The following is a 13,945-nucleotide window of genomic DNA, read 5'->3' as shown; positions in this document are numbered from 1 at the left end:
ATGGTTGAATGGTAACTTAGTTGTATGCAATGAGAAATGTATTTGATTCTATTGATAATGATGTAATACTCCATTTCCAAAATATGATAACACCACGTAAACAATTATAAGTGAAAGTATGATTAATTTTCGGAAGTTTCTTATTTATGACCCCAGTATTGTAAATTTCTAACTCAGCAAGTAAGTGATCATGTTTAGTGTAATCAATTATACTAATCTCGTCTTAACACGTATGGCAAGAGGCTCGCCATTCTGTATTCGAGACACTAGTATATATTGATCTATCCGGATTATATCCACTCATATAATTCTACGATCTAAAGACGGTTTAGGATAACATATAGTAAAGAGTCTCCATATCCACTTAGAAAAAAATAGACATGCGGGGTTGTTAATGCATAGTTCAATGCAGTTTTTTGTTGACTACCATATTTTTCTAGTTTTAAAATGCAATGATTGACAGGTTTTCTTGGACCCGAAGGAATAAAACAACACCGAATACAAGCTCGAGAGTTTTTCTGCAGTTTACCGGAAGCTTTCAGGGAAAGATGTGTTTGAGTACCCAATAACTGAGGCATAGAACTATTGTGTGATGGCAAATTTTAGAACTCACTTTTCTACAGAGCTGCACTTCAGCAGGCAATCGATTCAAAAAAAAAATTATCCCGATTACTAGTGATATGGCTTAATGTAGGATTATGCTTAATCTCTTGCGTCTTTTGAGCTTTATAACTAACTGGATTTGAATATTAATAATAAAAGATTGGATATGTGATGCTACAAGGATTTTATGCAATTGGTTTCTCTGGGTTTAGATATTCAACAAGGGGACTAGGTTTGCAAATGGAAAAATTTCGACATGACGTGAAACCTTCTCTCTTCTTCTTTTTTTTATAAGTTTTATCAATTAATATTTTGTTTCCGAGTAACAAGAATTATTTAAGTTGATAGCTTCATTTACCATAAGATTAATTTGATGGCCCATATAAAAAAGGACCTCATAGGTTCTAAAAATGAGGACCTTAGAACCTTAGGAAAGCAGCTCTTAGAGTTCCTATGATGGTTTACAAATGAGCCTATAACCCCATGTAGCAATAGTATGTACTAGTTGCGTTACTAAGACAACGTATAGAGTGCGTAACCTATAACTTAATTATACAAAAAGACCCATAAACAAAGTTTTGTTCCATGAAAACAAACACAAATCGTGTAACCTATCAAACGTGTATGAAACTTTCCACATAAACAACAAAGCATGGAATCTAAAATGCAACTTGAAACCCCATGTATGTAAAAGGAGCTCAGTTCTTCACAACGGATCGGTTCCCCGAGACACTCCAATCTACACTACCCACTCTTGTGGCTAAAAATTCTGTACCATGACACACAAAATGTCATCATGCACTCCTCATTCAAATCACATTTGATCCAGTTTGCTATGCAAACAAGTAAACTCAGTTGATGCATTAGATGAACGATATAAACCATCAACACATAGACAAACAACATAAACCAACATATAGAATAAAGCAAATAAATGATCCCCAAAACAAAACACGTGCAGTGAATATTCAAGCCAAATATAACACCCCACATACGGTTTTGAAAAGACAACTCTGAAATGATATGATAAGTACAACTATTCAAAAGTAGACAACAAAATCCCTTCGACTGCACTACTAAACCACGTCCTCAAAACCAAAACTTTAAAGTGACTGCATGCAGAATTCAAGTCTTCAGAAAATACAAGTAAAGGTCAAGGGGTATTTAAAAGGTGGCATCACAAAGTATTTCTAAGCATCAGTTATTGGGTACTCAAAGACAACATCCTTTCCTGAAAGCTTTCGATAAACTGCAGAAAAGCTCTCCAACTTGTATTCGGTGTTGTTCCGTTCCTTAGGGTCCAAAAACACCTGTCCAACATTACAATCAGATATAGATAAATATGGTAACAATCCAGCAGAAAACTGTACAAAGAAACCAGTGACAACCCATATATGCACTTCTATTTGAAATCTATCACTTTTATCCATGCCACCAAAGGTACTATCTTATCAGTTTGTGTACACGAGTGTTTTCAAATCTTCATAAGGGTGACATCTTTTCGATGATCAACCACAAACCTTTTACCTTTCCAAGTGTGTATCAGTGAAATTTTTTTTTTTTTCTTTTGAAAATCATGGCAATACCTTCATTATCTTGGATCCATCATGGCGATACCTGATGCGCTTCCCAACAATCTCAGCAGGCGAAACAACATCCTCCAACACTGCCTCGTGCACACCAGTTAGGGTACGAGTGCGGGGCCGTTGAATGGCAGAACCCTTCTTAGGAGGCCTCACTATCCTACGAGTGGCAATCAGGATCACATCCTACCACATGAAAAATTAGAAGGCACCATAAAATTACTGAAGAAGGCCGAATTGCTGCAATAAAATACAAATTAGGGTACAAGAGAGTTAAACCGGAATCACTTATTTTAGACAGATAAATAAATATGAGAAGACAAAAACGTGAAATAAGGGACTACAAGAGTGGCAGAACTGTCCTAAACTATCAAGCACAAAATGTATTGCCCAGAAGCAAGTACAACGTAAAATCACCAAAGTAAAACTAATCTCAGTTTATTCAACATTTATAAATAGCATAGATCACCAATTACCCTTCCACTGAACTTCTTCTCTAGCTCCCTCACAAGACGAACATGGATCTTGCGGTAAGCCTTCCTCAATCTATAGGGCACATGGATAACAACAGATTTCTTCCCAGTCCCAGCCACATCTACTTGACTGCATTGAACGGAGGACCATAAGTCATACAATGGGAAAATTTTAAAACACACAAGCATTCAATAAACCATTCTTACATTGCTGAATTTATATATAGATCCTTAAGGTCACTTTTCAGTTCCTGGTTTGTGTTTTCCAAATCAAATATCGCCTGCAGATACAATGACATTTTTAGGTAAGAGCTCCTGATCATAACTTACAGTTATGAACAACAATAGCAGGACCGACAAGCACAATAAACAACAGCAATAACTTACCTGTGCAACAGACTCTTCAAATTCAGTGGGTTCAGCATCCTTATCCTTGTGAATCTTCTTTCTTGAGGTAAACATGTTGACAAATCTGGAAAATAAAATAAGCATTGTATGAATATCTAAAAATAAATCATAAAACTCGAAACGCTGTTGTATTAATAATCCATACATCGCAAATTCCGGTTAGCTCATCTTATCAGTCCAAGTAACCGCAAAAGGGCATATATTTCTGCAACTCCACTTATTTTACCACATTTCCCAGAAATTACTCAAAATAATCAGTACAAGTTACTGAACCAACACCAAAAAACGCAATCTAAAATTTCTCCTATATCCAATTTCACAAACACCCAACTCCTTTTACACACACACACACACACACACACATATTTATTTTGTAATCCTGGGATTTTTTCGCGTCACAGGATACTGAAAAGCTTATTGCTTTTTTTTTTTCTTGGCGCAGAGGAAAATCAATTTTCCTACACTTTCTCGGGAAACAACAGAGTGGCGAATTAGATGAGATAAATCGAAATGAAGAACATGAAATGGGCATTTGAGTTTACCTGAGGAGAGGAGGAGAGAAAGATCTGCTCAGAGAGCGGCTGAAGAACCTAGCTTTGGTTTCGGCAGACAGGAGAAACCCTAGCGGATTGGGTAAAATAGCGGGTTGAGATTGGCTTAAGAGAATCGGGAGAATTGGATCCTGCCCGTTCAATTAGAGAGACTTTTTAATGTGCACTGCCAGTACACCAAATAGAATAAGGACTTGGATTGTCTACCCTCCCATTTCGGTGCCCTCCCGTGTCCTCCTGTTTTGTGTGGTTACGGTTAAGCCACATCAATATTTTATATTATTTTTTTATAAAAATAATAAAACAAAAAAAAATAGTAATATAAAATGTTGACGTGACTTAACCGTGACCACAAAAACAGGAGGGCATGGGAAGGGCACCAAAATTGGAGGGCAGACAATCCAAGTCCATAGAATAATGCAATTGATTGGAAATTTAAAAATAAAAAATTTCCAACTAATTGTATTTATATATACTTAGTGTAACGAACTGTTTTCCGACACACTTAAAATTTGTCATTCAATTACCACTTTTTGTTCTTTGATTTGTTTTTGACACAAAATTCTTATTGCTTCAAAATAATTAGTTGTAGAATAAAACGGTCTAGCGTTTGATAAACTTTATTTTTTAAAATGTTGTGAGTATGAAAAACAGTGTATAAACGTTTGATAAATTTTAATGTTAGTGTTGTGGTTAGGGACAACAACTACAATGATGATAGTGGTGGTGGTGGCAGAGGCAATGGTAGGGATATAGTGATGGTGCCAATAGTAGGATGTGGTTGGTGACGCATTCAAAAAATAAAATAAAATAAAATAAAATAAAAATAAAAAATATTTGGGAGGTCATGTTGGGAGGTCACGTATAAGAATCCCAACATTTATTCGACAAATAAATAGCCTTAAAATTTATTTGGGTTTATATGAATCCGGATCCTCTTTGTGAGGATCAGAGGGATCCGTGAATCGTATCTATTAATCGTACATCGTGCGGTCAAAAATCATTTTAAACAGATTTATTCACTTACATCTCATGTCAAGACAGGTTTGGATGCATGTTGTATTAGTGCCTAGAATTAATATGTTTGCTAACATTCCTGTAATAATGTCTTAAATTGACATGAAACTTTAGATATGTTAGTCCCCACCGATGCTTACCAGCATGCAAAAGGAGCTTAAATTTTCACCGTATGCGATCAACTTTAACAAGCCAGATTTCTCTTTAAATGATCTTAATGGATTGCAGCTTCAAAGTGCATAGCATTCAATGTTACGGATCTTTTAGCCGTTATATTTAATTTTCACAGTTATTAGATCTTTTATTTTTAGTTTTCAACGATTTATTTTTTATGTCACTTAGTGTTATGTGTCATTGAAGAAAAATTGGGAAATGAGCTATATTTGGTTGCTAGTGAAAGGTTCATTTCATGATTTCATCAATGGTTATTTGCCTTGAACTGCAAATTCATCTTTAACATTCATTGCTTACTCGAAAAGCACCAATAATGTTTCTAATAGCTAATGAATGTTTTGAAAGTTAGATGTAAAAACTGTCTACACTATGAGACAATTATAACAATTTGATATCGAACTCATCATTTACGAGAGTTGAATATAATATTTCTTACAAGTAAAGATTTTGGAGCAAAAAATAATCAAGAGGCAACACGTGGATTTTTGGGTGAAAATGACAAAATTACCCTCGAGGCACACCGGAATTCCTACATAGTGGACAATCATCCCTCAATCAAGTCAAAAGTGCCCAAATAGGTATTTATTTATAACATATTTCATCCATCCCTCATCGTATCTTCTCCACAAAGTAACCCCCAAAACATTCATTTTAAATTAGCTAATTAATGGTTTTATTACCTAATTAATCTATTAATGGCTAATTAAACTACCAATTACACCCAAAAAACACACAAGAGGCCGTTCACCTTCTTTCCCAAGAGGACCGGCCATGCCTTATATATTCTACCTCATTTTCTCTAAAAACCTAAGTCTTCACTCTGGCTAAAGACTAAAAATTCTCCAAACAATTTTCCCTCAAAATTCTAACTTTGGCATTGGAGGTTCTTATGCCAAAGCTTCCCCCCCCCCCAATTCATCGTGGGTGCGTGAGGCTCTTGGCCTTGACCTAAGGTGTTATTTGTCTTGTAGGTGCAATTTTGTCCAAGAATAAGGAGGAAGAAATTTGCATCCACAAATTGGTGCTTTCATTGAGAGTTGAGTCCCACACTCGTAGAAGACTCTCGCATCCAAAGGTTTTCTATTTTCTTGTCCATTTGTAGATTTTTCGTACGTTTTTATTATTAGAATTTTTTTTTTTGTGAAAATTCTTTGATAAAACGTAAAAGAGAAGTACAATGGCTAGAAATTTAGAAAATTCAACAAGTGAAAATTCCAATATTCAAGAGATAGGACCACAGCGATCCACGAGGCTAAATGTGATAATAAGTGGAGCGGCACCACCACCACGAGTTTCCACTACGAGAATCGCCGCGATGGCCACCACGGTAGCCATCCGCGGCGAGGTCCATGGTGTCACCACCACAACCCAAGTCGTGCCATTTAAGCAAGCCCAAGTCGTGCCATCCAAGGCTCATGGCACCAAGGCCACGGCCAAGCCATGTCACTCCACGCCCAACACGAGCCCAACATGTTGCCAAGCCGAGCCCAAGCCTTGCACTCGCATGCATCACACGCCGAGCAACCCGCGGCCCAGCCTGCTCTCATGGTTTCCCAAGCAGCCCAAGTCGGCCCGAGAATATCCCAACCATTGAGCCGGGGGCATTTTCACCACATTTCTCCATAGATTTAACATTTATCAACTCAAATCTCGCTCCCTAAGTCTACCACTTTTCCACTGCTCAATGAGGCATATTCCTTCCAAGCTTTTCCAATCCGAATGGCGAACAACACTTGTCCCGACAAGTCATAGAATTGACAAACACCCTAACACAACATACGACCTTGGTGAATCAACTCTTGCAATGCACCGAGATCCAATGTGCCCCAAATGAGGTGTCCCGAAGTAGGACAAGGGCAAATGAGGAACCTCTCCAGCAGCGTCTTGGCAAGCAGCCAGTCGACCAACCACGAACTGAGCGTTCAGGCAGCGTACATTCCCGATTGGGCCTTCGAGATAGCGTATACTCTCGTCTCAGCGCGTGGATGAGCATGCACTCTCGATTAGGCCCACGGACGAGTATACACTCACAGTTGAGCCCATGCTCTGATAGTCAACATGAGCAACCTTTTAGGCAAAACGTTCATTCGGGGCTAGGCCCACAAGGAGCATTTTCCACATCACATTGGAGCAAGCAGCACGACGAACGGAGAGAAGCAATCACTCAATCAGGCCTAAGTTCAACCAGCAGCCTACGAAGAAATCCCTCACCTGCTACGAATCTACCTCATTCACAGCAGTCGCGGCATAGACGAGCCAAGCATGGAGAAGAGCAGCCTAGACCAACAGGTCAATACCGGGGGAGGGCTCTGCTACCTTAACAAAAGCAAATTCAGGAAGAGGTAGAGAGGCTGCTCAACGAATAGTTACGTGATTTCCAATGCAACAAAGTTGCCTATGAAGTACTACGGCGAGATATGACCAACATGAGCAGGTCACCCTTCATGAACGAGATCGAGCAGGCAGAGCCTCCACGCAAGTTTAGCATGCCACACTTCACATCGTTTAAAGGAGATTGAGATCCAGAAAGGCACTTGAAGCACTACCAAAGTGCAATGGTCCTTTACCGAAACAATGATGCCCTTATATGCAAAATATTCGCCACCACTCTACAAGGCGAGGCACAAGATTGGTTTCACACCTTGCTACCATAATCTATTCAAAATTTTGATGATTTTTCCTTAGTTTTCACTAAAGAATACTCATCTTATGGCTCGATCAAGAAAAAGTTCGACCACTTGTTCAACATGAAGAAAAACCCAAAGAAGTCGCTCTGCGACTATGTAAGGAGGTTCAAAGCAAAGAAGGCAAATATCGTCGAACGTGACGACTCAATAGTAAGTGCAACTTTCCAAAAATGACTCCTAGTAGACCACCCACTATTTGAAGAAATGATTATGAAAGAAGACTTAACTCTAGTAGATTTCTTTGCCCTGGCAGAGAAGCATGCACTTTGGGACGTGGCTCGATAATCAGAAAAGGTGCTCGAATAGCCTTAACAAGAGTCAGCAATGGCTCAGAGGAAGGATGACGGGAAGCAGTCCAACAATGGCAGGCAGGAGGCTAAGCGTAAAGACCGACCCACTACCAAAGAAGGCTCGATGACCAAGAACTATTCTAAGTTCTCAATTCTGATCCATCAAATCCTTTGTGATAATAAGAAAGAGCCATGGTTCAAGCTGACGAAACAATCAAAAGGAGATACTTCCAAGTTGGAACACACTAAGTATTGCGCATTCCTTCGAGGTCCTGGTCACACAATTGACGACTGTTACACTTGGAAGAACTACCTAGAAAAGCTGGTGAAACAAGGCAAGGTCGATAGATACTTGGACAAGCCAGCTGCGCAGCCAAGAAGGAACGTAAACGACGATGAAGAGCCACAAACTAAGACGATTCAAATCAATGGTATCTTCGCTAAGTTCGAGCACTTGGGGGCCACTAGCAACTCTAAGAAGAGGAAGATCCAACAGTTGTCACCCAACCTGGACCCATTATTAGCTTCACCGAGCAGGATGCAAAAAGCGTCGATTTCCCACACGACGATGCACTAGTAGTATCTGTCTAACTAGCCCATGTCATAGTCGACAGAATGATGATTGACAACAGAAGTGCAGTCAAGCTACTTTAACTCTCTGTCATTCAGAAGATGGGCCGAGAAAGCACAATCATACGCCGAGCAGAGGTACTTACCAGATTCAACGGACACACCTCTACTATCATCGGCCACATCATACTTGACGTGAAAACACCATCAATTGTCTCAAAGCAGACGTTCACGATCGTAAGCCACTCATCACTTCCGTCAAGTATCAAAAAATCATATTCCGCATCTCAGGAGGAGGAGGAAGAGAGGTCAAGTCTGACCAGGCCTCATCCCGACGATGTATTATGCAAGTGTTGAAAAAGTCAAAGAATAAAACCTTTACCCTCGTGGAGGTTATCGAAGTCTAAAGGGACGAAGAGGCTACCAAATAACAATTACTGCAGGCGGATCAAGAAGATGGTGCCCAAGCAGACGAGATAGGATGGAAACCCAAAGAGGACACCGAATACATCATTCTTGATCCCCAGCAGCCAAAAAAGACGGCTAGAATCGGCTCACGTCTAAGCCCAGCAGAGAAGAAAGAACTCACGATTTTCTTTAGAGAAAATCGAGACGTCTTCGCATGGTCACCATCCGATATGCCCGACGCTTGCCACAAGCTGCACGTCGACCCCGCTACTAAACCAGTGATCCAAAAGAGAAGACATTTCACACCCGAGCGAGTAGCGATCATCAAGGTAAAAATTGACAAGCTATTAGAGGCCGGATTCATAGAATAGGTAGCACACTCAGCATGGTTTGCCAACATCGTGCTAGTTATGAAGAAAGAGAAGGGCAAATTAAGTGTTTACGCAGACTACACCGACTTCAACAAAGCATGCCCAAAAAGATCATTATCTTGTTCCTCTTATTGGTCTATTGGTAGATTCAACTTCTGGGAACCAACTGCTCAGCTTCTCGGATGCATACTTCGGCTACAACCAAATAGCTATGTACAAGCCCGACAAGGTTATACCTTTTGGCCTCAAGAACGCGGGAGCCACTTACCAAAGGTTAGTAAACATGATGTTCAAAAAGCAAATTGGGGTAACAATGGAGGTTTATGTTGACGACATCATGGTAAAGGGCAAGCAGCGGTCAGACCACATCCACAACTTGGCGAAAACTTTCAACATCCTCAGAAAGTACAAGATGAAACTCAACCCCACCAAATGTACATTTGAAGTATCTTCATGCCGATTTCTAGGGTACTTAGTAACTCAACGAGGAATTGAAGCACATCCCAAGCAAATCTGAGTAATCCTAGAGATGAAGTCTCAAATTACCTTGAATGAGATCCAAAGCTTGACTGGACGAGCAGTAACCCTCAACCGTTTTCTCTCGCAGTCCATCGATCGATGAAACCCTTTTTCAAGGTTATCAAGAGGGCACAATGAGACAAATAGGATGAAGAGTGCGAAAAAGCCTTCCAAAACCTAAAGAAGTATCTCACATCACCTCCCTTACTATCCAAGCTGGAAGCAGCGGAAAATTCATACATCTACCTGGCAGTCTCCGAATTAGCAGTGAGCTCTGTCCTCATACGAGAAAAGCTGGGGGCCCAATTGCTGGTATTCTTCACTTCTAAAGCTCTTCTCGATACGAAAACAAGATATTTGAAGATCGAAAAACTTAATTTTGGCACTAGTTGTTACGGCTCAAAAGCTCATACCATACTTTCAAGCTCATACAGTCATCGTCATGACTTAGTATCCTCTACGATCAATCCTACATGGTCCAGACACTTCTCAACGAGTGATGAAGTGGGCGTTGGAACTTGGCCAATACGATTTAGTTTTCCGATCCCGTACGGCGATAAAGGGCCAAGCTTTGGCAGACTTCATAGTGGAATTCAAGCCTAGCCTAGGCGACGCAACAGAGCAGCCCAACAATGCCTTAGAAGTAGCCGAGCACACCTTAGCCTCGCCTGCTTCATCCAACGAAGATTTATGGAATTTCATGTCGACGACGCATCCAACTACAAAGGCTCGAGAGCATGCATTGTCTTTGTCACCCCAGACAGTTCAATGCTTGAGCAGGCAATCACTTTAGGCTTCAAAGCATCAAACAACGCAGCAGAGTACGAGGCCCTACTAGCAAGCCTCTGAATGGCAAAAGACTTGGTGGTGAAGAAGCTCGCAATTCATTTCGATTCCCAGCTAATCACTAGCCAGGCTACTAGGGAGTACACAGTAAAACATCTGAGGATGGCGCAATACCTAGAGAAGGTACGCAAACAGCTTGAGGCATTTTAGACTTACACTCTCACTCAAGTTACGCGGGCAGACAACACCCACGTAGATGCGCTAACCGGCATAGGCTCCTCCCTCGACCACCAACTTAAACACTCTATTCCGGTGGAATATCTAGACAAGTTAAGCATAGAGACGGAGTCGGCAGCTGAAGTGTCACAGGTTAGTATAACTCCCAACTGGCAAAGTTCTATTATAGACTATATGGTCAACGGCACACTCCCCTCGGAAAGATTAGAGTCTAGGAAGCTCCAAATCAGGGCAACACGCTACTACATGTGGAACGGCATTCTCATTCGAAGATCCTACACAGGACCACATCTCCGCTACCTAGCGCATTTCGATGACTTGAAGGTTCTAAGCTCAATCCACGAAGACGTTTGTGGAAATCACTCTGGATGACGATCATTAGCACATAAGGCTCTTAACGCAGGCTACTATTGGCCTACCATGCACCAAGATGCTAAGGAGTTAGCACCAAAGTACGACTGTTGCCAACGCAACAAGCCGGTACCAGCACTACCTGCCAATGAGCTACACCAAAAACGAGTCATTGGTCGTTCATGCAGTGGGCAATCGACCTGGTAGGACCTATGTCGCCTACTACAAGGGGCAGAAGCATGATGATTATGGCAACCAACTACTTCACCAAATGGGTAGAAGCAAAGCCCATGACGACCACGACTCAGACGGACATAGAACGCTTCATATGAAGGAACATCATTTGCCGATTTGGCATCCCTCAGTCCATCGTCACCAACAACAGCCCATAATTTATGGGCAAAGATTTGGCGAAGTTCTTCCAAAAGTATGGCATTAAGTAGCACATGTCCACGCCGAGATATCCTCAAGGCAATGGGCAGGCCGAAATATCCAACAAAACGATCCTTGATTGCCTCAAGAAATCCTTCACCGATAAGAAAGGAAAATGGCCAGACAAATTCCCTGGATGTCTATGGGCATATCGCACCACTAAATGACGAGCAATCAGTGAGACTCATTTCTCTTTAGCATTTGGTTTGGAAGCAATCATTCATTCCAACATCATCGTGCCAAGCATCAGCACTCTACTGCCAAGCATTAAGCAGAACAGTAAGAAGATAGCCATAAGCTTGGATCTGGCAGAGGAGAATCACGAGCAGATCGTCACCCGCATTGCAACCTACCAGCAGTAGCTACTCTCCAGCTACAACAAAATGGCCAAGATCCGGCAGTTCCAACTCGAAGATCTAGTCCTAAGAAAGGCCTTCATCACTGCCTGCAGAAAAGGCTCCAAAAAGATAGATCCTATCTGGGAAGGTCCGTACAAGATCAGCAGAGTAGGCAGTAAGGGTAATTACACCCTCGCCACCATAAACAACAAAAAGATCGAGAAGTAGTGGAACGTCTACAACCTGAAGAAGTACCATGTGTGACCTTCCACTATATCAAGATCTAAATACTCAAACAGCTCATCGGGCACCACCTCGCAAGTCGAGGACTATCCAGTTGTTATGCAATATTTACAGTTAAGTTATTCGTTTGTTTTACTCATTCTTCAATGAGGAATTCAGAAGTAATTTACAACTTGGCTCGACTATAAGTCTACAACAACTTATCTCTCATGCACTTCAAAAGAAGATTGAGCCATTCCTAGGGACTCATCGTAGGAATTGTACCCCCCCCGAGGGACCAACCATGATATCCAATGCGAGAGGGTAAACTAATTCTTTGACACCTACATAAGTTTGTTCTCCAAAGCGGAAGGATAAACTCTACACTCCGAATATCCAAACATGGATGAGCTTAGTTGCCCTAGTATAATTAGATGCACGATGGCTTGTGCCGGGATTCATAGAAGTGGCCACAACGGTCTTTTTCAAGGCTTAGCTAACTAAAGGATTTTGGGTCTCTTGGCCTAATTCGTGAGGAACCGGGCCCTAGAGATGGAGGGGGCACATTATGCAGTACGCCTTATGGACGGCTGCTCTGGAAACCTAAAGCTTCTACCGAGTGCACTAAGGTAGCCTACAATTTTCGGAAAAATGCCTACAGCTTGCCCTTCAAGCAGTAAAGCCATGCTAGACTTATACAACTGCACATTTTTGTGAAAGGTTAAACAAGATAGCGTGCATATACGAAGCCTTATCCACTGCCGACATGCTACGTAGTTGATAAGCTTCACCATTGCCAAGCACGGAACAACCTAATTCAAGTCCTAAAATGTTGTGACACTTGCTACGCAACCTACGGAATTGGAGAAAGCCAAGGTTAGACAACCTAGTGGTTATGCGGACTTGTCTGCTTCTGTAAGTAAGGCATCCGGCTTCCAACCCTATGGCTAACAACTTTGCAAAGTTATACACGTTAACCTACGGCTACATCGGTTACGCAAGCCTGTTTGCTTATAGAAAAGTAGCATGCTTACCACTGGTCTATAAAGTCTAAAGGTTAGGGCATGAACGAAAGAAGCGAAGATGGAGAAAAGCAAAGGAAGCAAGTTTATTAAATTTTCTAGCAAACTTGATAAACAACTAGCAAAGATCGAAGGAGTTCAAGCAAAGCAAAAAGCAACGAGGGAAACAAAGAAAATCCTAAAGACTACTTAGAAAACTACTCTTCAGTAGCTTGGACACTCCACGACTACTCGGTCACCTCACCTTCAGCAATCGCGACATTCTCAGCAGCGGCACCATTCAGCGCTTCAACCTTGGCTGCTCCAGCCTGGGCACCAACATCTCCGACTACTTCACCAATGAAGGCCTTAAAAGTAAAGGCAAGCAAGTGTTTTAGAAAAATAAAAAAGGTTTCAAAGTCTCTCCCAGCAAACTCGAAGTCTGACGGTTTACCAAAAAAATGATCTACATAATCCAGCTTGTTGAAATCGGCCTGACTTTGAACAAGCGGAGCCTTGAGCCCAGTTCTCTCACCTTTCAGCTGCCTGATCTCCTCGAGCAGACCAACATGGACGTGCTATAGCTCATCCACTTGTTTCTTCAAACTTTCGTTGATCCTCAATGCACCTTGGAGTTCCAACACTTGGGGTTCAAGCCTATCAACGACATTCTTGAAGTGGATCACTTAGTTATAAGCAGCAATCAACTCTTTATCCTTTGCATAAGCAGCGGAACTAAGCTCAGAAACGGCACGCTCAAGATCTTAAATCTGAGGTATGTGACATCAGATCTCATTCTCTGCACTTTCATACTTAAGTTGGATTGCATCAAGCCTAATCTTCAACTCGACGATCCCTTGGTGAGCGATCTCAAGCTGCAGATAAGTGGGGGCATAGATATTAGACCCCTTTAAAGCGACGAGC

At 41.4% G+C, this 13,945-nt stretch overlaps 1 protein-coding gene across 1 annotated transcript; it reads right to left on the bottom strand.

Annotated features, from left to right (window-relative positions):
- Positions 1-1,538: 1,538 nt before the first annotated feature.
- Positions 1,539-3,774, bottom strand: LOC126597457 (40S ribosomal protein S7-like). Its single transcript, XM_050264252.1, has 6 exons — positions 3,610-3,774; positions 3,047-3,131; positions 2,867-2,940; positions 2,663-2,789; positions 2,190-2,372; positions 1,539-1,913 (listed from the first exon to the last, which is right to left on the bottom strand). Exons 2-6 carry the CDS (start codon positions 3,119-3,121, stop codon positions 1,794-1,796), a joined length of 579 nt encoding a protein of 192 aa, XP_050120209.1. The 5' UTR covers positions 3,122-3,131; positions 3,610-3,774; the 3' UTR covers positions 1,539-1,793.
- Positions 3,775-13,945: the final 10,171 nt, after the last annotated feature.

The sequence above is a fragment of the Malus sylvestris genome, chromosome 13 (assembly GCF_916048215.2).
Source record: "Malus sylvestris chromosome 13, drMalSylv7.2, whole genome shotgun sequence".
In the NCBI taxonomy this organism is placed as follows: Eukaryota; Viridiplantae; Streptophyta; class Magnoliopsida; order Rosales; family Rosaceae; genus Malus; species Malus sylvestris.
This window is presented reverse-complemented; position numbering and strand designations above follow the sequence as displayed.

Excerpts from the sequence above, each read along its gene's own strand:
- LOC126597457 (XM_050264252.1), bottom strand. The coding sequence starts at position 3,121 with ATGTTTACCTCAAGAAAGAAGATTCACAAGGATAAGGATGCTGAACCC. Across the intron at positions 2,790-2,866 it reads CTATATATAAATTCAGCAAT|TCAAGTAGATGTGGCTGGGA; the intron begins GTAAGAATGGTT and ends CGTTCAATGCAG. Across the intron at positions 1,914-2,189 it reads ATGGATCCAAGATAATGAAG|GTGTTTTTGGACCCTAAGGA; the intron begins GTATTGCCATGA and ends AATGTTGGACAG.